This window comes from Mesoplodon mirus (assembly GCF_964341445.2).
Source record: "Mesoplodon mirus genome assembly, chromosome: 2".
NCBI classification, from domain to species: Eukaryota; Metazoa; Chordata; class Mammalia; order Artiodactyla; family Ziphiidae; genus Mesoplodon; species Mesoplodon mirus.
In genome coordinates, this window is record NC_138977.1 from 59,246,843 (window position 1) to 59,270,537 (window position 23,695).

At 56.1% G+C, this 23,695-nt stretch overlaps 1 protein-coding gene across 3 annotated transcripts in view; it reads left to right on the forward strand.

The window, feature by feature from the left end:
- UNC5B (unc-5 netrin receptor B) overlaps nt 1–22,926 on the forward strand; it is an 88,137-nt gene extending 65,211 nt beyond the window's left edge. Inside the window, exons 2-17 of one of the 3 annotated variants that reach the window (XM_082637113.1) lie at nt 237–470; nt 4,926–5,069; nt 5,536–5,639; nt 6,970–7,150; nt 7,896–8,063; nt 8,823–8,987; nt 9,197–9,229; nt 11,177–11,371; nt 11,719–12,108; nt 12,731–12,818; nt 13,690–13,858; nt 14,016–14,249; nt 16,314–16,463; nt 17,021–17,185; nt 18,250–18,431; nt 19,303–22,926. In XM_082637113.1, coding sequence (XP_082493239.1) covers nt 237–470; nt 4,926–5,069; nt 5,536–5,639; nt 6,970–7,150; nt 7,896–8,063; nt 8,823–8,987; nt 9,197–9,229; nt 11,177–11,371; nt 11,719–12,108; nt 12,731–12,818; nt 13,690–13,858; nt 14,016–14,249; nt 16,314–16,463; nt 17,021–17,185; nt 18,250–18,431; nt 19,303–19,468 — 2,768 coding nt within the window. In that variant the 3' untranslated portion in view covers nt 19,469–22,926. The remainder of the gene's footprint in view (nt 1–236; nt 471–4,925; nt 5,070–5,535; nt 5,640–6,969; nt 7,151–7,895; nt 8,064–8,822; nt 8,988–9,196; nt 9,230–11,176; nt 11,372–11,718; nt 12,109–12,730; nt 12,819–13,689; nt 13,859–14,015; nt 14,250–16,313; nt 16,464–17,020; nt 17,186–18,249; nt 18,432–19,302) is intronic. The other 2 variants (XM_082637115.1, XM_082637114.1) reach the window with 2 other exon arrangements.
- The last annotated feature ends 769 nt before the right edge of the window (nt 22,927–23,695 follow it).

The following is a 23,695-nucleotide window of genomic DNA, read 5'->3' on the forward strand; positions in this document are numbered from 1 at the left end:
TCACAGGGCTGGGACTGGCTCCAAAACACAGCCTCTTAAAAGCAGGTCACAGTGGGGAAACCGAGGCCACAGGAGTGTCAGACCTCGCCCAGGCCACAGAGTGCGTCCCAGCAGGTCTCCTCCAGCTGCCTACCCCTCCTCCTCCCCCGGCCTCCTCTCTCTGCCACGGCCCCCAGGGGTTGGAGGGGACCTGGGCCTCCCAGCCTGTGGCCTCACGGAGCCCTCCCACCCTCCACCCTCTGCAGGCACTGATTCTGGCAGCGAGGTGCTCCCAGACTCCTTCCCGTCAGCGCCAGCAGAGCCGCTGCCCCACTTCCTGCGGGAGCCGCAGGACGCCTACATCGTGAAGAACAAGCCGGTGGAGCTGCGCTGCCGTGCCTTCCCTGCCACGCAGATCTACTTCAAGTGCAATGGCGAGTGGGTCAGCCAGAACGACCACGTCACGCAGGAGAGCCTGGACGAGGCCACCGGTGAGCCCACCCCACTCGCTGGGCACCCCCAGGTCACCCCAGGCCCAGAGGGTCCTGGGCCTGGCTCCACCCTGGCTCCATGTGAGACCTCATACAGCCACGGCGCCCCCGGGCCTCAGTGTCCCCTCTGAGGTTCACCCTGGACCAGTATTTCCCCAAGGCTTGGCGCTTGCCCTGTCTGACTGGGTGACCAGGTGAAACAGCACCAAATCCCTTGCTGAGAGCTAGCTCCTTTTTCCAGTTTCCTTCCGTCCTCTGCTTACATCAGAGCGCAGGTCCAGTCGGGGACTAGGGCTCTTCCCCGCTCCCCCAGCACCTGCTGTGTTCCCTGTTTAAGGAAGAGGAGCCGGCTCTGTCTTGCAGCCCTGCCTCCAACACCCAACCAGAATTCTAGACCATTGCTAGTTCCACAGGTCCTCTGTGTTGGTGAGAAGTGATACTGTTTTTGTTCACAATAATGATGCAACGCTTCCTTCATAGAAATCAGTTGGCTTCGGTTTTTTAAAAAAAGGCCTGTAATATTAAGTAAATAATCATAGAGGTGGTGCTAGGATGTAGCCCAAGTCCTGCAGGAGCTCCTCTCTCCTAGTGGCAGAAGCATGGGAAACTAGGAGGAAGCGTGGGATGTGTGCAGGTCCCTGGGCACCCCCGACCCCAGGCAGGAGGCAGAGCCTGGAGCTCCTCACATCTCTCAGAGCCCAGCCCCTGTTTACAGTACAGGACCTTCGGGGGTGGAAATCCTTTCCCCGACTCAGGCCAGGGAGGGGGGCCACCCACTGCAGGTCACCTGCAGACGGCCAGCTTTGGGCAGCCCCAACCAACCCCAGGCTCAGGGTGACTCCTTTGCCCCAGAGCCTACCTTGGCTTTGATTTCGTTTTTACCATCTCTTCCCTGACCTTTTCTTTCTCTTCCTTTTTCAGCCCTCTCTTCTTTCCTTCTGTCTCTCCTGCTTCTCCCTTCTCATCCCCGTCTCCTTTTGTGTCTCCTTTTGTGTCTGTCTTTTTTCCCTTATGTCTCTCTCTTTCTCTGCCTCAGTCTCATTCTTGTGTCTCTCCCCTGACATACTCTCTTTCACTCTCTCTCCTTTCTTCCTCCTTCAAGTTCTATTTTTCTGTGAAAAGCTGACAGATTTCAGAACCACTCAGGCTTAAAATCATACCCCGGAATGTACTTAATGTCATTCAACACTGTACCCTAAAAATTGGTTAAAATGGTAAGTTGTAGGTTAGGTATATTTTACCAAAAATTTTAAAGAATTCCAAGAATTTTAAAAGTTAGAGCTGGAGTCTCATTCTCACTCAAAATCTAAAAATAAAAAAACGATTTTTAAAAGAATTATTTATTTATTTATTTTTGGCTGCATCGGGTCTTGGATGCAGTGTGCGGGCTCTTTGTTGCCATGCGCGGGCTTCTCTCTGGTTGTGGTGTACGGGCTTAGTTGCCCCGTGGCATGTGGGATCTCAGTTCCCTGACCAGGGATCAAACCTGCGTCCCCTGCATTGCAAGACAGATTCTTAACCACTGGACCACCAGGGAAGTCCCAAGAAAAGGATTCTTGATCTGATTTTTTTTTTCTTTTTTTTGGCCGCACCGCACAGCTTGTGGGATCTTAGTTCCCCAGCCAGGGATTGAACCTGCGCCCTTGGCAGTGAAAGCATGGAGTCCTAACCACTGGACCACCAGGGAATGCTCCAAAAAAGAAACTTTTAAAAGGAAAAAAAACCCATATCCCAGCTGCCCACATGCTCTGGCTGTGTGACCCTAAGGAAGTCACTCAACCTCTCTGAGCCCCAGCTTCTCTCTTTGTAAACTGGGATATTAACAGGTCTTGGTGAGGATGGAAAAAGGTGGTACCTGTATAGCGTTGAGCACAGTGCCAGGACCCAGCAGGTGCTCAATAAAAACCTGTTTCCTCCATCTTCTTTCTGGGTTTTTGTTGGCTTCTTTCCTCTTGAAACCTATTCTTACTTCTCTATCCCCCTGAGCCCCTCTGGCCCTGCAGAGCAAGGGGACAGTGTATCCTGCTAGGGCCCCTCACAGGCCCTTTGATTATTAGTAACAGGGTGGCTCTTACTCCCCTGCTACCAGGCACACAAGTCCTGCCAGCCCTAGAAATCAAGACACTGTTGTCCCCATTAGCTACAAAGAATGGACAGTGGTCCAGCAGGCCACACCCTTGGCAGCAGTGTGGCTGGTTCCTCCTTCTCCCCACCCCTAGCCCTCCCTGGCACTCTCTGAAGCCTTGAAAACAGGATGGGGGCCAAAAGAGGTGAGACGAGCCTACCCACTAGCTCATGCCAGGTCAAGGCAGGCAGCCCAACTCTGGGTGTCCTGGTCCAGGCACTGCCTGCCACTTGGCCATCATGCTGAGGGGGACGCCTAGTTTGGGGCCCAAGTCTGGGAGACCAAAGGCCCCTGTCCTCCTCTTTGCCTGCTGGTGACCATTGCCATGGTGTCAAGCCCTGCTGGGTGGTAGTTTATCTGTCCAGCTGTTGGGTGTTCCTGAAACATTCTGGATGGATGACCCCCTTGAGAGGGGCCACTCCTCCAGGCTCCCAGCCTGGTGAATAAAGGGCAGGGCCCCACTCTCCTGCCCCAGACCATGCAGCATCGCTTGTAGAGCAAGCAGTCCAGGCAGCCACTGCCAGCAGGCAGGGTCCCTGTCCCCCAAGAAGCCTCTTCCCTCCTGGTGCTCCACCCACAGCAGACACCAGCCCCCTCCAATCTAGATCCCTGGCCATCAGGAGGGGTTCCTCACTGTCTGGGCTCCCAGTGCAAGGGCGCCTCTCCCTCAGGATGCAGGACAGTTAAGGCAATGATTTCACTGGGAGAGGTCCAGAGAGGTGTCCTTCATTACTGGGCAGAGCTCTAACTGGGGCAGGACGCCAGATAGCTGATCTCAGCTCTGCTGCCAACTTGCTCTGGGACTTTGGGCCTGCCACCTACCCTCTCCAAGCCTCAGTTTCTCCAGATGAAAAAGGAAGGGGCTGGATGAGATCCAGATGAGCTGCCAGATTAGATTTGTGTCCAGCCTGGTCTGGGTGCTGTAATTGCCATGATTCATTTAGAATTTACCCTGAGTATTTTACTCTGATGAGGGAACCGAGGCTCAAAGAGGCTACGTAACTTAGCGAAGGTCACACAGTTGGGGAGTGAAGGTAGGGCCAGGATTCAAACCTGTCAAGAAGCAGTCCAGCCCTCCACCTAACCACCATGCCACAGGACTACAGTGTGTACACTCAACAGTCCCGCCCTTGAGGGGCTTATCAGAACCCACAAGTAACCATGAGAGGATGAGCTTAGATACACGATGGCGAGGAGGAATAGCTTTAGGAATTCTGAGACCAAGGGGGTAGTCACAGAGGGCTTCCTGGTGGAGGAGGCCTTACAGTTCTCCCACAAGCTTTGGGGAGGAGCTTCGGATGGCTGCCCTCATCCAGGAGGGTTCATCCCTTTCCTGAACGTAGAGGGTTTTGTCAAGGGAGGATTGGCAAAGAGTGAGTGATTCCTTCTCTGTGGGCTGGTGGATCCAGTCATTCAGGGAGGCCCTTGGGCCCTAGCAGGGAGTCATTGAGAGGTTAGGGGTTCCCAGGAAGAGGGGCCTTCCCTCAACTCCAGCCCTACAGGCTCCTGAGCCATGACCAGAGAGAGGCCACATGCTTGCCTCATATTTGTTGAGCCCATTGTCTGTGCCAGGCCCTGGGCCACGGCAGTGAACAGGGCAAAGCCCCACCTCATTCTCCTGCAGGACATACAGTTAACACATGAACACGTCAATAAATAATACAGTTCCAGGCAATGGTCAGTGCCATGAGGGAATCAGGCCTGGTGGGAAATGATAACTGCACAGACCAATGTCCAGTGCAGTGGTGGGAGTGCTGAGCGGTACTTTGACAGCTGGTGGGGGTGGGCCAGCATCAGGGGGCTTCCCTCCGAAGTGAGGCCCAGCCCAAAGCTGATGGTGACTGGGAGTTCACTGGACACAGAAAGGACAGAAGAGAGTTCCAGGCAGGGGACTGGTTGTGCAAGGGCCCTGTGGCTAGAGAGGCCAGGAAAACATGAGGGCCTGGAAGACACCCGGTGAGGCTGCAGTGGGTAGATCGTGCAGGGCCTGGAGGCCACATGGAAGGTCTGGGTCTTTACACTGGGATGACTGGAGACATAGCAGGGGAATGACATGTCATTTGTGCCTTTTGAAGAGCTATCTGCAGGGTGGAAAGTCAATTGGATGGGGGCAGTGGGCTTGGGTTAGCCACTGAGTTTCCAGGTGAGCTGCAGTGGTGGCTTGGGCCAGGCTCAAGGCAGATGAGATGAGAAAAATGGAAATGTGAGGCACGTGGGAGAGGGGCCCACAGGACTCAGCGGGTTGGAAAGGAGAGAGATATTATGGTCCCATGTCTGGTGTCTTCTGTCCTCAGACCTGCCCCCTGATGGCGTCTCTCTCCTCCTCCCAGGCCTGCAGGTGCGAGAGGTGCAGATCGAGGTGTCGCGGCAGCAGGTGGAGGAGCTGTTTGGGCTGGAGGATTACTGGTGCCAGTGCGTGGCCTGGAGCTCTGCGGGCACCACCAAGAGTCGCCGGGCCTATGTCCGCATTGCATGTACGCCACCCTGACACCCTCACCCCATTCTCCTGGGCCCTTTCCCCTTCCCTGTGGATTCTAGAGAGAGAATTTCACACACAGACATCAGGGCACAGGGATGCCAGCTCAGAAGGCTCCATGACCCAGAACCTGTGCCACCTTTGGCCCCAGGATTTCTAACGGCCCTTTTTTACCTACTTTTATATAAGGAAGCTGCCAGCTTCCTCACCATCCCTGGCCACCATGTGCATAGGATCCCAGAGTCAGGGAGGGAAGCTTGTTCCCCCATGTCCACCTGGTGAGGCCCCCATCTTGGAGAAGTTCTCCAGGTAAAGGCCGGGTGTCCCTGTGAACATTCCCTTGGTGTGCACTGCCACCTAGTGGCTAGAATGGGGCCCTTCAGGATCCAGCTCTGCCTGACTGGCCTCCTCCCTGCACCGCCTGACTGTGCCTTGGAACACTTGGAACACCTTCCTTCTCCCAGACCTGCGCAAGAACTTCGATCAGGAGCCTCTGGGCAAGGAAGTGCCCCTGGACCACGAAGTTCTCCTGCAATGCCGCCCACCAGAGGGGGTGCCTGTGGCTGAGGTGAGTGGGGATATGGGGGACTTTGGGCATGGCAGAGGCCAGCCAGGCATGGTATTTACCACCAGCTGCAATGCCTCAGCCTTCCAGAGCCCTCGCATTTCACAGATGGGGGTATCAAGGCTAGAGACAGAGAAGGGAACTGCAACCTCTGTAGAACTCGGCGCGTGCCAGCCCCCAGCTGGGCCCTCCATAGGCATAACCCCACAGGATGGGGCAGGGCTGGGGCAGGAACCCCCAGGGCTCCTTGGGTTGACATCAGGCTCAATCTCCTGCAAGAGAAGTGGCCATATACACCATTTTCCCCCACCCCACCCAGAACCCAAGGCCCCAGCTTTATGTGTATCATAATATGTGAGTCTGAGCACGAACTCAGCCCACAAGCTGATCACCCCTTCCTGCACCACATGGCCTGTGCATCCCTAGGTGATGCCCACCTGTCCTCTTACTGCCCTGCTTGTGTTCCAGACCTGCTTCCTCTCTCCCGCTCCCCACACTGGTGGTCCTCTAGTCAGAGAAAGGCATGGGGAAACACCTCAGCTTTGTTGCCAGGGACCTCAGTAGAACAGGATTGGGGAAGATGGAACCCTGGGATTCCAGCTCAGAACCTTTGCTCTAATCACTAGCTTCCCCCCAGCCCAGGCCCCCATCTGGAAATGAGCTCAGACAGACGCCTTCTGTAATAGCTACCCCTTGTGGCTCGCACATGTACCTGGCACTTGGCACGCTGGTCCTCATAGCAGCCCTTCAAGGTGGATATTGTCATCCCATCTTATGGCTGGGAACACAGCACTGGGACAGGTGAAGCGGTCACCCAGGGTGACCCAGCTAGTGAGTGGCAGAGCTGGCATTTGCACACCCAGGTCTGCCAGACCAGGGACCATGTTTTTAATCACCTGCCAGGCCTCTCACCCTGTCTAAGGGAGTTGGTTTGCAGAGTTAATGATGAAGACATGTTCTTATTTAGTATCAATACTTACCATGAGCCAGGCCTGGCCTCCACACTTGCCATATACTGATTCATTTTATCCTCACGGTAGTCCTATGGGTATTAAATACCCTCTTACAGTTGATGAAATTGAGGCCAAGTGGAAGTCCCTTCCCAAGACCTCTCAGCTGGTGGGTGGTCATCTTAGCCACTGTGTTCTGTAGTGTCCAGCACAGTGCCTGGCCCGTGGAGGCCCTGCCCCCTGTGTCACCACCATGGGTGGACATGGCTAGAACTGCAGTCCTGTTTATGGTCAGGCCTCCCTTCCCCCAAAGAGAGGGCCCATTCCCGGAGGTGCAGGGGGTCGGGCCCTGGGCCCTCACAGCTGCAACCGTGCCCCTGCAGGTGGAATGGCTCAAGAACGAGGACGTCATCGACCCCACCCAGGACACCAACTTCCTGCTCACCATCGACCACAACCTCATCATCCGCCAGGCTCGCCTGTCAGATACGGCCAACTATACCTGCGTGGCCAAGAACATCGTGGCCAAGCGCCGCAGCACCACCGCCACCATCATTGTCTACGGTGTGGCCCAGAGTGGGCTGGCGGGGGGGACACAGTCGAGGGAGGGGGAGAGCCTGGGGCTATACGGCTGACCCTTTCCTACCCAGAAGCCAGCAGGACCTTGGTGAACAGGTGGGGAGGAAGAGGAGGCCCAGAGAGGGGAGATGCCTTCACAAGGTCACACAGCAAAGCTAGTGGTAAAGTCAGGGACTCCTGGGTCGCCAGCCAGGAGCACTTGCCCCTTCTCAGGCCCTTTGCTTATCCCTGAAGGGGAAAACCCAGTTCTCTGAGAGTCAGGGCTAAGGCAGGGCCCAGTCGGTATCCCCATCCCCAAGCCTGTTGTTCTAGCAATTAGGGACCACTGCTCAGGCCCGTCAGCTGTTCCTTGCTGTCCCCTTGGGTGGGAGGGCCAGAGCCATGGCTGAAATGAGTGTTGTAGAAAGAGCCCTGTACTGGGTTCCAGTTCCAAGCTCCCCATTACTCACAGGGAGACCTTGTGTAAGTGTCAGCCCTCTCTGGACCTTTGTTTGCCATTGTACAATGGGGCGTGGAATAGACAATGACCTCCTGGGTTGCCTCTGGTGCTGACAGATGCAGCCCAGGTCTGCCCTCTGGTATCTGAGTCCCCAGCCCTGGAGGCAGGAGGGGTCCAACTAGGAAGGGCCAGGCCTCAGCAGAGGCACCTCATCATGGCTGGAGGATGGGGCTTGGGGGGCCCACGGGGCGAAGAGCCAGGCCAACCTGCTGACAACTGCTACCCCTGCAGTGAACGGCGGCTGGTCCAGCTGGGCTGAGTGGTCACCCTGCTCCAACCGCTGTGGCCGCGGCTGGCAGAAGCGCACACGGACCTGCACCAACCCCGCCCCGCTCAATGGAGGCGCCTTCTGTGAGGGCCAGGCCTTCCAGAAGACTGCCTGCACCACCGTGTGCCCAGGTGAGGCCGCCGGCCAGGTGGCAGTCCACCCATGCCCAGCCCCATGCCAGCCCCAGCCCTGCCTTCTGTGCTCTGGTGTCTGCCAGTCAGGAGAGCCCATCTCTCCCTGTTGGGGTAGGGTGGGGGCAGAAGGTGCTTGTCCCGGGCCCCCGAGCTGGCTCACCAGGCTGGACTGGATGCTATGCCCGCTGACCTCCTGTTCTGCCCTGGGCTGCGGGAGAGACAGAGGCAGAGGCTCTGAGCTGCGGTCTGAGGGGTGGGTGGTCTGCTCTCCAGGCTGAGGGTTCTCAGCGTCAGCCCCCAGGCCGGGGCCCCAGAGGCTCCTGGGGTCAGAGAGCCTGTGCTCCTGCCCTTGACTGCTAGACACACCTGGCCGCTGACCCTGTCTTGCTGCAGTCCTCTCTTCCTTCTGTGTTACTCTGTGGCCCCATCGGTTCGTCTGTTCTCTCTCTTTGGTGACATGTTTGTGTGACTGATGTGGTGTTTTTCACCCTGTGCCTCTGTGTGTACACTTGTGCCCGGGGCTGTATCTGCGTCAGTGACCTTATGTGTCTGTTTGGGCTGTCTTCGCCCACCTGGTGCTCCTGTCTCTGCACTGGCACGAGGTGTGGATTTCTCTGGATGGCATGCGTCTTGGGTTCCTCTTTCCCTGCTGCACTGTGTGTGTGTGTGCATGCACTGCTAAGTTGTGCACACGTAACTGTGTGTGCATTCTATGCATGCACGTGTCCCCATGCACCACATGCTGTGTCCCCGCAGTCGATGGCGCGTGGACAGAGTGGAGCAAGTGGTCGGCCTGTAGCACCGAGTGTGCGCACTGGCGCAGCCGCGAGTGCATGGCGCCTCCTCCCCAGAACGGAGGCCGGGACTGCAGCGGGACCCTGCTTGACTCCAAGAATTGCACCGACGGGCTGTGCGTGCAGAGTGAGTCCTTGGAAGGCAGGGCCCAGGGTGGGGGCTCTGGAGCCAGATAAGGGCCCCCTGCCCCGCCCCCAGCCTGCAGTGGAGCAGCCCCTCGGGGCCCCTGCCCGCCTGCCACTCTGTCATCTCATCCACGCATCTCCCCGTCACCGCCTCTACCACCCTTTCCCTGCCCTCTGTGTCATTGTCTTTCCCTTTATTTCCCTCAACAGATAAGAAAACTCTAAGTGACCCCAAAAGCCACCGTAAGTCCCATTTCATGGCTGTTCTCTTTCCTCTGGGGGGATCCCTGGTTTTCCTCGGCTGGCTTTTCCAGGGGTGGGGTGCAGGGCAGGGCGAGGGGCAGGGAGAGCTGAAGGTGCCCACTACCAGCCCTCCACGGGGTTCCCAGCACCTGACGCTGCATGTGGCATGGTCTTCATCACAGTCAGACAGGCAGACCCTCGGCTGACAGAAAGGCCCTAGGATGCCATCCTGACCCCTCCCGTCATAGGAGGAGAAACTGATTCTCAGAGAGAAGGGACATACCCAAGGATCCAGCCAGGATTCGAACCTAAGTATTTGGCCAGAGCTGGTGCTCCGAGCCCCACCCCTTGGTTGTCCTCTGTGGGAGGGGGCCAGCAAGCAGGCCCACACCTGCCCCTCCCAGTGCCCCCAGCAGCCGACTGAAGCCTCCTAGGTCCTTGGGATGCCTGCTGCTCTGCGTCAGACCCTGGGGGCTCATCATCCATCCCCCAGGGGCTATGCTCCGCTGTAGTAAAGCTGCTTGGGCAGATTGGCGTGTGGTAATTAAACCACCATTTCCAAATAATTCTGGAATTATCAAATCAGTAGTGAGGCCTTCAGTGCAACTCACAGTGGGGCCAGACTGGTGCCTGATTAGATATTGTAAATCACCAGGCACGTGACCCCCATGATTAATGACTATGTCATGAGGCGAAGCCCCCAGAGACGTGGGAGCCCAGCCCTGGGGACCTTCTCTGGCAGCTCTCCTGGGGAGCCCAAGAATGAGCAGAGATGGGGGTCCAGAAGGTGGTAGAAGCAGGCAAAAATGAGGGCTGAAAGCCCTGCCCTACCTTGCTGAAGCTCAGGCCTCCACCAGGAAGGAAAGCGGGACTGCCTCTCCGAGGGTCCCTGGGGAGGGGAGGGCGTGGACAGGGGCTTCCCGGAGCTCCCAAAGGAAACAAGGGGGAAGGGCTTGGCTAGGCTGTGCTGTCCAGTATAGTAGCCACTAGCCACGTGTGGCTTGAAAATTGTATATATCTTAGCTGAAAATAAATATATTTAAAAACTCATTTCCTCAGTCAAGCCAGCCGCATTTTAGTTGTTAAATAACCAGCCGCGGCTAGTGGCTGTCATGGGGGACAGTGCAGACACGGGGTGTGCCATCATCATAGAAAGTTCTGTTGGGCAGCCCTGCTTTGGACCCTGCCTCTTGACCCCGACACTTCCTTGCCTAGCTATGTGGAGTCACTTCTAGCTGAGCAGCAGCCTGCCCTGCCCCTCACCCAGAGCTGGGCCTCCTCCAGCCCAGCAGCCTGTCTGGGGATGGGGAGTGTCGACATGGGTTGCCTCCCTGAGCCCCTTCCTTCCCTTCCACCTGCTCCCCTCCTCTCCATCCCATTGCCACGCATCTCATTCCCCTCGTCCTGTTCCCCCTCCATCCCTCCCCCCCGCCCACCCCTCCCACCTCCTGCCCTCAGCACAGAATGGAAGGTGAGCTCAGAGCGGCTACTTGCAGAGATTTCTGGGAACCAGGGCCTTGGGTCCTATAGAGATTGCTGCAGGCTGCTAGTAAGGCGCTAGGTCTTAACCCCAGCTCTGAGAGGACACTTAGTGGTCCCGTGACTCTGAGCCACAGGCGCCTTGTCACCTCCTGGGCAGAGAGCAATGAGTTAACTCTTGGGAGTGTTAACTCCAGGAGTCCCTTTGCCTCTCCTTGCCACACGGGGAGGGAAGCAGGGCACGGGGGCAGGGACATTTAGACCATTTTACTTATAGAGACTGATGCTCAGAGAGGTTCAAGGCTTGCCTGAGGTCACCAGCCTGTCTGGCAGGGCTCAGATTAGAACCTAGCACAGCACCAGTCTGTCCCAGGCCCTGCCTCTCCCCGGGGACCAAGGGAATCTCTGGCTCCCTCAGGGCCAGGGTTTCTGCCCCCTGGCCCTCACTCAGCCCTCCTGTCCCCACAGTTCTGGAGTCCTCGGGGGATGTGGCGCTGTACGCAGGCCTTGTGGTGTCCATCTTCGTGGTGGTGGCCGTCCTCGTGGTGGTAGGGGTGGTCGTGTACCGCCGCAACTGCCGCGACTTCGACACCGACATCACCGACTCGTCCGCCGCCCTCACTGGCGGCTTCCACCCAGTCAACTTTAAGACTGCAAGGCCCAGTAAGGACCTGGGAACGCCTAGGGTGGCGGGTGCAGGCAGGGTTCCCAGGGGTTGTGGCAGCCAGCCAGGCCAGCCAGACCAGAGCAGAGGCTCCTGACTCCCTCAAGAGGTTTTCCTGGAGTTTTCTCTAAAGATCACCGGATGAGTTTGGTTAGAGAGATGATGCAGGAAAGAAGAAGTAACCCAGGTGGTGAGTCCCTAAGCTTCCTGCCGCAGGTGGCAATGGAACCTTTCAGAGCTGGACGTTTGGGTAGGATTTTATAAAAGAAGGCCCCCCGGCAGGTGCAGACGGTGGGACAGGGCCAGCGAGGCACGGCTGGTCTGACTGCAGCCCCCGGCCCTGCAGACAACCCGCAGCTCCTGCCCCCATCTGTGCCTCCGGACCTCACTGCCAGTGCGGGCATCTACCGCGGACCCATGTACGCCCTGCAGGACTCGGCCGACAAGATCCCAATGACCAACTCACCCCTGCTGGACGCCCTGCCCAACCTCAAGATCAAGGTCTACAACTCTGGCACCACCAGCTCTGGGCCAGGCCTGGCAGACGGGGCTGAGCTGCTGGGAGTCCTGCCACCCGGCACGTACCCTGGTGACTTTGCCCGGAATGCCCACTTCCTGCACCTGCGCAGTGCCAGCCTCGGCTCCCAGCAGCTCCTGGGCATGCCCCGTGACCCGGGGAGCAGTGTCAGCGGCACCTTTGGCTGCCTGGGCGGGAGGCTCAGCATCCCTGACACAGGTGGGTCCCTGCTCTGCTCGCCCATCAGTCTGGCCTCAGCATGTCCCCTCTAGACAGTCCCAACACTCATCCAGCAGAAGATAGGGCTTCCCTGGTCCCATTTCACAGATGGGGAAAGTGAGGCCCAAGGGGAAGAAGTGATTATAAAATAGAAGAGTCCAGGCCTGCCTCTGCCTCACAAGGGCAGGGGAACTCTCTAAACCTCAGTTTCCCCATCTGGTGAGTGGGAAAGAATACCCCGATGTAGTCAACAAACCTACAGAGTGCTGTTGAAAAGGCAGGGCTTCCCAGCTCAGGTTGCAGAGCCGCAGTTGACAGTTTCCCAGCGTCATACACTGAGCTAGGCTGGGGCTGGCACTGCACCTTTAGACTCCAGGCCTTTGCCCCATCTCTGCACCCCATCGCAATGCCAGTGGCCCCTGTTCTACTTGACAGCCCCTCTGCAGTCAGTGACCTGGCCTTTCCTTGCACCCCGTCCCCTCTCCCCATTCCTTGCTGGTGACCACCAGGAGCTCAGATGTCTTTCTCTCCCTGCTCCAAGATGGGGGCCAACCCCCCATCCCCTGTTCTAAGCTCCTGGACTCCCTCCAGCCCCTCCCTACTGACCTCCCTCTCCCCCTAGGGGTCAGCCTGCTGGTGCCCAATGGAGCCATTCCCCAGGGCAAGTTCTACGAGATGTACCTCCTCATCAACAAGGCAGAAAACACCCTGTGAGTATAGGGACCCCAGCCCCAGCCCAGTTGCCCCCTCCTCAGCCTCTCTCTCCCTGCTGCTTGCCCACCTTGGGCTCAAATGTCACCATCTCCCCTTCTAAGTCCAATCCTAAGGCCAGAGGTAGTTCTCCAAGGAAGACATTGCTAGATCTTATTATGTTCACATTTAAACCATGCAAAACCAGCACAACAAATCATAAAACTGAAAGCCAGTTGACCAGCTGGCTACAATATGACAAAGGGCTACTATCCTCACTATGTAAAGAGGTTTGGGAGACCAATAAGAAAAACTGAACATCTCAGTACAAAAATGGACAAAGGATATGAACAAGTGATTCACACACACTGTCTCTTATACACACACACACACACACACGCACACACACACACACAGCGGCCAATAGGTTATGAGAAAATGTTTGACCTAATTTGTAGTCAAGGAAACAGTCATTCAGACAGCCATAGATACTGGAAGTTTTTTTGCTTCATCAGCTTGCAAAGATATTTTCAGATGTCATAATACCTTCATACTGGTGAGAGAATGGGAACACAGCCCTCCCACGGTGTGTCCGTGGGAGCGTGGATGGGTGCCAGCTTTCCAGAGGGCACTTTAGCAGCACCTATCCACAATACCCCTGGAGTGCAGAACCTTTGAAAATGGGAGCAAAGATTTGGCTATGAGAATATTGCGGAGTAATAGCAAAAATTTAGAAACGATCTCAAGGCCAGTGCCATTTTTCCTTAACCCGTGGCCTCTGGGAGCCCCCAGGGTGCAGTCCTGCCTTCTCCCATCCCAGGAGCTGGGGCAGAGCGGGGAGGCCAGCACCGCTCCCTCACTGCCTCCCTCCTGCCCTCCACCCCACCCCAGCCCGCTTTCAGAAGGGACCCAGACAGTACTGAGCCCGTCGGTGACCTGCGGGCCCACGGGCCTCCTGCTGTGCCGCCCCGTCATCCTCACGGTGCCACACTGCGCTGAAGTCAGTGCTGGTGACTGGATCTTCCAGCTCAAGACCCAGGCCCACCAGGGCCACTGGGAGGTGAGGAGCCAAGGCCGGGGGGGCCGGGTCCCCTAACCCAACCTTTCCCTTTCCTCCTGGAAAGGAAACCTGCCCCTTTCCTCCTGGCCTAACCTGGTTGGACCCTCTCCAGGGCCTTGGCAGGTGCAGCCACCTCACCCCCACTGTCACCCTGCAGGAGGTGGTCACCCTGGATGAGGAGACCCTTAATACCCCCTGCTACTGCCAGCTGGAGGCCAGGTCCTGCCACATCCTGTTGGACCAGCTGGGCACCTACGTCTTCACGGGTGAGTCCTACTCCCGCTTGGCAGTCAAGCGGCTCCAGCTGGCCATCTTCGCCCCCGCCCTCTGCACCTCTCTGGAGTACAGCCTCAGGGTCTACTGCCTGGAGGACACGCCCGTAGCACTAAAGGTAAGGCTAGGCCATGGGTACCCACACGGGCCTGCACACTGCGGGTACCTCACCCACAGCTGGCCAGCTGCATGGTACCTTCCAGTATCCCCCTCCCCAGGATCATGGTACCTGCCAGGTACCCTCTGCCACCATCAGCATCATTCAGTCATTCATTTGTTCCTCAAACATTGAAATCGCATCAGATCGTCGAGACACAGAGATGAGTTGGGCACAGTTCTGCCCTCACCAAGCTGCGGGCTAGAGGTGGGAGACAGACCAGGAGATCACTGATGTAGGGCTAAGGGAACATCAGCCTGGGAGGGGCTGGCAGATCCTGGTTGTTGGGGAGGGCGTCTGAGAAGGCTTCACATCAGGGCTGACCTTAGACCTAAGCTCCAAGGGACAGGTGGGTGTTCCGGGCAGAGAAGGAAGAAGCGCATTCCAGGAGACAGAGCGGCTTATGCAGAGTCAGGTGTGTTGTTCTGTGTGCCAAAGCGTGCAGGGGTGTGAGAGGTGGGGCTGCAGGGACAGGCAGGGCTCAGCCTCCCAACAGCCTTAGGGTCATGGCAAGGAATTTGGAACCTATCCAGTGGGTGGGGGCAGAGACCCGATGGACACGTGTTCATGGGTGCTCTTTTGAAAGCTATGCAGTGGGGATGGGTAGACAAGAGGCAGGGAGACCAATTGGGAGGCTGCAGCTGGACCCTGGACAACAGACAGTGACAACAGCTGGAGAGGGGCCTGCAGTCTGTTTAGTCAGTAGAATGGACAGAAACAGTGACTGATGGGAGGAACAGGGGGAGGGGGAGAGGGTGGGGGGTGCGGCAGACAGCCAAGCTCCTAGTGTGTGCAAAAGAACGGACAGTGCCCTTAAGCGAGGGGGGCGCATGGCAGATGAGAAGGGGTTCGGGGCAGGAAGAGAGAAGGTGAAGGGACCGGATTTTAGCACCTAGAACCTGATAACAGCAGGTGTTAGTACCACCCTGTCCCCCCAGCCTCTAAGACCCTGTCCATTCTCTGCCCAGCCCTCCCACCAGTTCCCAGGATCTCAGTCTCATCCTGACAAACGGTGGAAGAGCACAGAGCCTTGGCCCTATTTAAACCCCTTTTCCTTCTCCATCCTTCCATCCCCTGCTGCTGTGAAGCCTTCTCCTTTCCTGTAGCTCCAGTCCTCCTCCCGCCCACGATCTGTGGGCCTTTCTGTCTCCTTTGCCTCTCAGTCTCATGTGACTTGTCTCAAACTCCAAGTTGCCGACTGATGCAACACAGGTTAAAAGGCCTTGTGGGAGAGTGAGTGTCTTCTGCTGGGACCAGACTGACCTGAACTTGCAGGAGGCCCATGATAGGTTAGAGGCTCCTGGGAAATGCTCTTGCAGCCTGGATCCCTTGGTATTAGGGCATTGGCTAACATCTAGTTATAGTCAGAGAATGGAATGGAGATCAAGAGGGAAGTTGCCACATATTGGCTTGATGGCGTTCTTTATTTATTTAGTCCCCATCCATCCGTCTGTCCATCCATTCATCCATTCACCCATCTATCCATGCATCCATCCATCCACCCAACTTTCTGCCCATCTGTCTGTATATATTCATTTAGTCCATAATCTATCTGTGCATCCAGCCATCACTCATCCACGCATCTATCTTTTCTTCTGTCTGTTCTTCTGTTTCTATACCCATCCATTTGTATATTCATCTGCACATCATTTTGTCTGTCTCTGTTGATCTGTCTATCCATCCATTTGTCAACCCATCTATTTATCCATCTACTTAACCATCCATCCATCAGTCCATCTATTCAGTCATCTGTAAATCCATTCATCCATCCACCTGTCCCACCATCTGTCCATTCATCCATCTGTTTTTCCCTCCATCCATTCATTCATGCATCTATCCACACAGTAAGTCTTCTATGAGCACTTACCAAATCCCAGCCCTGTGGCTCAGATGGTTCCCTGCCTTCAATGTTACAGCCTAGTTCCCTCTGCCCATGTGTGTCCCCAAGCCCCAAACTTGCAGAAGGAAAGGGCCCTTTGGCCAAATGTTATGGGCTCCCCCTTCTCATTGCTCCCTGGCCCACAGGAGGTGCTGGAGCTAGAGCGGACCCTGGGTGGCTACCTAGTGGAGGAGCCAAAACCCCTGCTGTTTAAGGACAGTTACCATAACCTGCGCCTCTCCCTTCACGACCTGCCCCACGCCCACTGGAGGAGCAAGCTGCTGGCCAAGTACCAGGTGAGGGCTGGGCCGCAGGAGGGGGAGGGATGGAGCTGGGGAGGGGCGCACTTGGGGGGCTGCCCAGAGAAGACCAACTCCCCTCCCTGCCTCCTCCCTCGGTCCTGCAGCCTTGGTCCCCACTCCCACCCCTGTGTCTCTCTCTGTCTCCCTCCCCCTGCCACCCCTGTCACATACTCCCACACACAAATGTCTGTACCCGTCATCTTTAAAGAGACCTTACCATCTCTAAGAGCGTTCATGGCTGGCAGATTGTCCAAACTAATCTCTGATGGTCACATCCCTCTGCCCACGCCCATCTGTGACACCATTGAGTCCACAAGGCTTCCCAGACCCAGACACATGCACACACAGTCACATATTCAGACTCGTGCCTTCTCACCCATGTACTCCCTTCCTCAACTGAAGTGCCCTTGCCCAGCTCTTCTTCCTCTGCCCACCTGGATGGAGAGGTCCCAGCCCTCCCTGAGGCTGGCCCCCTTACCTGCCTCTGCCTCCATTCCCCGAGGGCAGGGCAGGCTGGCCTCGTCTCCTTGACCCTGCCCCTCCTTCCGCAGGAGATCCCCTTCTATCACATTTGGAGTGGCAGCCAGAAGGCCCTGCACTGCACCTTCACCCTGGAGAGGCATAGCCTGGCCTCCACGGAGCTCACCTGCAAGATCTGCGTGCGGCAGGTGGAGGGGGAGGGCCAGATATTCCAGCTGCACACCACGCTGGCAGAGGTGAGGGCCAGAGAGCGGATGCCCCACGGGGCTGGATGCTGCAGTGTGCAGACCCCAGGCTCCCCCTCATCTGGAGGAAAGGCCACCTCCCACAGAGCTGTGCCCCTCACCTCCCAAGTCTGAGCTGGGACTTGGTCACTCTTTGCTAACAGCTGTGACTTACTGAGTGCCGAGCCTGGGCTTGGCCTGTACCAAATCTCACCAAATCTGTACAACCACCAGGGAGGCAGATACGAGGATCCCCACCTGGGAGATGAGAAAGAAGGTTTTAGGGAGGACAGGTATCAGGACCTCGTATCAAGCCAACACTTGGCCCAAACCTGTGGCTCTCCACCACTATAATCCGGATTGAGGTTTCTAAAACTTAGGCCACCCAGGGAACAGTGCTAGGCCCTCCTTGCAGTGCAGTGTAAAGAGCACTGGATATAGTCTAGACCAGCGGTCCCCAACCATTTTGGCACCAGGGACCGGTTTCATGGAAGACAGGTTTTCCAGGGACAGATGGGGGTTGGTGCAGGGGATGGTTCAGGCGGTAATGCGAGCGATATCGCGGCCGATGAAGCTTCGCTCGCTCCCCGGACTCCGCCACTCACCTCCTGCTGTGCGGCCCGGTTCCTAACAGACTCCTAACAGACGGCGGACCGGCTGCGGACCCCTGGTCTAGACCTAGCTCTACCACTAACGTGGCATGTGACCATGAATTAGTCACTTCTTTCCAGACTTCATTTGCGTTTGTGTAGAAGTGGGCCCACGTGGATTAGACTGGGGCTGAGGCCCCTCGTGGCTTTGTAATCATGAGATGCAATCAGCACTGGCCCAGGCAGTGCATTAGCATGTGCACCCCGAGGGCGGGGAGGGGGATGTGCAGCCCTGGCCCTGGAGAGCTGACCTTCCAGGGGAGGAGCCCTTTGACTGAGCAGCTGGAGCCTGCCCAGAGGCGGGGTAGCGGCTGGAGCCTCCAAGAGCTCACAGTCCCCAGGCAGGAAGGCTGGAGGGGCAGATGCCCAGTGAGCCGTACACAAGGAGCCCTCCGCCCCTCTCACCCTTGCCCCCTGATCTTCCAGACACCTGCTGGCTCCCTGGACGCCCTCTGCTCCGCCCCCAGCAGCGCAGTCACCACCCAGCTGGGACCCTACGCCTTCAAGATCCCCGTTTCCATCCGCCAGAAGATATGCAACAGCCTGGACGCCCCCAACTCGCGCGGCAATGACTGGCGGTTGTTGGCGCAGAAGCTCTCCATGGACCGGTGAGTGTCGGGACTGCCCGCCCGGCCTGGACCACAGCTGCCCCCCTCCCTCTGTCCCCATGGGGCAGGTGGGGCAGGCAGCCTGACGGTCCAGGAGCGATCCGCCATTTGCGGTAGACCAGGAGCTCAGGCTTGGGTGTGCTAAGTCTGAGAAGCTGGTTCCTTGAGGAGCATCGTGCTCAGAGTGCTGGCCCTTGAGAATCAGGTAAAGCCGGGATACCAACCAAGTGTGATCACTGTCAGCAGACCTGTGTCCAGGACAGAGCAGGTGTTTTGGAAATGCTTGCTGGGTGACAGAAAGCATCCTGGTGTCAGAACTCTTCTGGAGAGCTTAAAATGCTGGATAAATATAATGACAATTAGTCATCATTATTGTTATGGGACACTTACTGAGAAACCATTTAATAAACCTGCATTGAGCAGATGCCATGTAGAAGACATCTTACTAAAAATGGGTGGGATCTATAAGGATGTCAAAGGCTTTGTTCCTGATTTCAGGGCAGTGCATGGGGCGGGTGAGAGCAGGCAGAGAACGAATGTGGGATGGAGAGAGAATGGAGTGCTAGGTTTGGACAGCCTCTCCTGGGGCCAGTGTCTTTCAATGATAGTAATAACAATGATGATGACTGATGATGAGCAGGACAGTTTCCATTTTAGAGATGAGACTGGGGCTCAGAGAGGAGCAGTGACTTGCCCAGGGCCACACAGCCTGCAAGCAGAGGGGCTGGAATTCAGACCCAGGATTGTGGGAGCCCAGAGCCCACCGTCCCGGTGCTCCTGGGATGTACCCCCAGTGCTCCCTCCACCCCCAGGCTCCTGGGAGGGGCTGAGCATTTTGGGAGCCCAGGGTCCTTCTCCTTCCCTCCATCAGGTACCTGAACTACTTTGCCACAAAAGCGAGCCCAACGGGTGTGATCCTCGACCTCTGGGAAGCTCTGCAGCAGGACGACGGGGACCTCAACAGCCTGGCGAGTGCCTTGGAGGAGATGGGCAAGAGCGAGATGCTGGTGGCCATGGCCACCGATGGGGACTGCTAAGCTGCCCCAAACCCGTGGGCTGTTAGGGACCAGCAGGCGGCTGGCACAGGCAGGCCCAGGGCAACCTCCTGTGGGGCAGTTGGGTCTCCTCTGCTCCCGAGCTCACAGCCAGAATCGCCCTTCCTCCTCCTCCTCCCCTTGCCCCACCCACCCAGACCACGACCAGCCTTAGGAACTCCATGGACGTTGTTGTTGGGAGGACCCAGCGGTCCTTCTCCACCTCCTGCTGTCTCTCCTGACCTCAGACCGCTGTGCAGGAACTGGGGTGGGGATGGGGCCTCTGGAGGCAGCTAGGGGAGCAAGGAGGTGGCCCTCCCACCCTCTGCCCCAGGGTCTCTGGGGTGCGTCTGTTTTAGTTGTGCTCTTCATTTTCTTCCTCAGCTATTGATTTCTCCCTCCTCCCTAAGCCCCTTTCTCCTTTCACACTGTTTTCCTCTTCAAAGAGTCAAGTACAGTTCAGACAAACTGCTTTCTCCTGTCCACAAGCAAAAATGAAGAGGAAAGAAAGAAGGAAAGAAAGCTTCAGACTGCTAGTAAGGCTCATAAAAAGAAGAAAAACACCAAAACCACAAGGGAAAAGAAAACCCAGTTTCTTAGGAAACGCAAATGATTTATTATCCAGATATTTGGATAAGTCCTTTTTAAGAAAAAAAAGAAAAAGAAAATGAAAAAAACAACACACAAAAAAATAGAAAACGCTTTTCTTGAGTATGGGTGAGTGTGGGCATGCTCGTGGTTCTGGCCAGGAGCGTGTGTGTGTGTGCGTGTGTTTGTGTGTGTGTGAATCAGGGAGAGAGAGACTGAATAGGGAACACTTTGCTGCTAATGATTTTATCTTAGACTAAATTCTTACAAGGCCTCAGCTTCCACAGTTCTACAGGGTCAGATGAGGTTTGAGCTGTGGTCCCATGTTTCTTTCTAAAATCTTAAGCAGATGCTGAATCAGTGAAGCCAAGGAGCCCTGAGATCTGGCTTGGGGTGTGGTCCTGCCTCCCTCTCACAGCCCCAGGCAGGTGCTCCAAGTCTCATCTGGGCTCCCAGGAATCCAGATTAAGAGGCCCTGGGATGGAAAATGTGGGCGGGCCAGCCCAGCTGTGAGCCAGGGAGAATTTCCAGTACTGTGGTCTGGTGGCTTCTGGAGAGGGGGCATGGCCCAGAAGGGGGACCCTAACAGAGAGATAGAAGTCAGGGATGAGAATCCCCCATGGACACATCTCTCTCCCGCATCCCAGGGTGGGGCCAGCCAGGACACGCCCACCCAGCAGCCTCTAGACCAGGTGGGCTGGAGCAGGCGGGTGTTCTCTTAATGCCTGGGATCTGCCCTTTCCCAGACTTGGTTACTTCTGTAAAACAGAAGGGGTGGATAAGAGGACCTCTCTAGCTGCAGAAGCCTGAGCTTCTGGGGTCAGTGTGGTTTTGAGGAACATGTTAGCAGCCATCCCTGCGGGTGGCATGGGAGGCTGGGAGGTGACTGCTTGGCAGTGCTTTACACATTGGCCTGGAGTGGAGGAGGAAGGGTGGAGGGCTATTTTCCCAGCTCTGATCTCCACAGGCACCTCCCTGCAACCCTTTTGTCACCCTCCCTCTGCAGTCTGACAGAGTTTGAAGGAAGCTTTGACAGGCAGCGTTGCCAGGGTGGAGGGCCTGGCACCCCCTCTCCAGCCTGTTCCAGGATGTTCGAAGGGGCCATCAGGGTCCCTTTTTGGCCATCTGGTGATGGCTGGAACCAGAATCTTGAGCTGGCACAGAGGCCACATCAAAGGCCTCTCCTCCTTGGCACCTAAGCCAAAGCAAGTGCCACCTCTGGGCATTGACCCCAGGGCTTGCCCCAGCAGGTCCATGAGCATCCTGGCCTTTAAAAGTCTGGTCTCCTAGGAGGAAAGCAGGTTTGGGGGCTGTAGTCCCAACCAATGTCCCCAGCCTGGCTTTCCTGCCAGGCACTAGGGGGTTTATGGGGATAGTGGCATTCTCACCACCCACCAGACCCCCTGGGCAATGGGTTGGCTGTGGGCAGTCAAGGGCCTGCTGGGTTTGAGAGAGGGTTCCTTTTTATCAGGGCTGCTGAAGGGGCCAGGCCTGCATCGGGTTTGGGCCCCTGAGGCTGAGACCATGGCTCTTCATTACCCCAGTGCCTATGTGGACGTTGCCTCAGACAAAGGCAGTGAGCCTTCCCTGCCAAAGGTGCCTGTCCACTACAGGCTCGGCATCCCGGCTCGCTCCTAGTCTGAGCTGTGTGGGCCTGTGTGGTAGCTTGAGGGCAACCTGGAGTCCAAAGACCAGCGTTGAAGCTCCAGCTTTGCCATTAAACCTCTGTGTGACTTCAGGCATATGACTGCTTTCTTGGGGCCTCTTTTCCTTTTTCTACCAAGGCCCCACAGCTGCTGTCTGAGGACTTTTGGGCTCTGAATGTCATTCTAGTCTCCTGATGGGAACGCTGGTGGGTAGAAGTTGACGGTGGTCTGCCATGTCCCTCCTCCGTGCCCCACCCTCAGAAGCGTGCTGCTTCCTCAGTACCCAGGACAGGAGCTCTTGGTGGATGAGGCCAGGCCAGCCCCCTAGGTGCCATTTCTAATCAGATTCCCAGAAATTGTGTACCAGGGCCTGGAGCACAGAACCAGTTGGCTGAAGCCTCCTGGGAGGGTTCAGACTGTCCAGCTTTATAAGAAAAGCCTGGAAAGGATTTGCTGGCTCCATCAATCTGCCACAGCTGCTGTGACTACGTCTGTAGACTGCCCGCCTCAGGGTGGGATGGACGTTCCTCCACTTACTCATGCCTGAGAGGCAGCCCCACGCAGCCGAGTACCTTGAGAACCGCAGATTAAGTGCCACTGCAGGAATACAGGGCCCTCGCGCGCTGTTGACGTCTCTCTCATCTCTGGGGTGTGTTTGCGCGTGTGTGCGTGTGTTGCGTGGGCTTTTATCCGCAGGCACATCAGCGTGCCTCTCTGGAACGTGACCCCACCTGTGTGAGCATGTGTGCCCTCCTCGCGTCCAGGCTGGGCCATCTGGAGGTTGGTGTGCCTGGTTTTGCCCTCTCTGAGTCCACAGGGTCAGTCGGTGTATCTTCTATGTGCCTCTCCCTCGGCCTTCCCTCGCAGTGCCCTGGGCTCCAGAGGGACCCTCCCCACTCCTGGAAGATCCAGGACCCTATGGTCCCTTTTCCCCAGCAACCAGGCAGCTGAGCCAGGTCCCTTAGCAGGCCCTCTGAGGAGAGGTGACCAAGAGCCTGGGTGCAGGGAGCAGCTCTCCTGTGGACTAGGGGCTGGACCACTCACTCACCTGGGCCATGGACATGGTTCTATGCTCGGGGCTGCAGGGCTGCAGGGATGGCCCCAGTCCCACCTCTGTTTATTCTGTAAACTACAACCTGTAAATAACATTTAGCATTCCTATTGTAACAAAATTAATTTTTATGAAATAAATTATATTTCCTAGTCTAATAAAAAATTCAGGTTGTATTCTGTCTTTTTTTTTTAGATTTTTTTGGTATGGATGGACCTTTTTTTTTAAATTGTCTTTATTGAAGTATAATTGCTTTACAATGTTGTGTTAGTTGATGCTGTATAACAAAGAAAATCAGCCTTATGTATATATACATCCCCATTTCTCCTCCCTCTTGCGTCTCCCTCCCACCCTTTAGGTGGACACAGAGCACCGAGCTGATCTCCCTGTGCTATGTGGCTGCTTCCCACTAGCTACCTAATTTACATTTGGTAGTGTATATATGTCCATATATCTCTCACTTTGTCCCAGCTTACTCTTCCCCCTCCCCATGTCCTCAAGTCCATTCTCTACATCTACGTCTTTATTCCTGTCCTGCCCCTAGGTTCTTCAGAACCTTTTTTTTTTTTAGATTCCATATATATGTGTTAGCATACAGTATTTGTTTTTCTCTTTCTGACTTACTTCACTCTGTATGACAGTCTCTAGGTCCATCCACCTCACTACAAATAACTCAATTTCGTTTCTTTTTATGGCTGAGTAATATTCCATTGTATACATGTGCCACATCTTCTTTATCCATTCATCTGTTGATGGACACTTAGGTTGCTTCCATGTCCTGGCTATAAATAGAGCTGCAGTGAACATTGTGATACATTACTCTTTTTTTAAAAAATAATTTATTTATTTATTTATTTACTTACTTACTTACTTATTTATTTATGGCTGCGTTGGGTCTCCATTGCTGTGCATGGGCCCCCTCCGGTTGCGGCGAGCAGGGGCCAC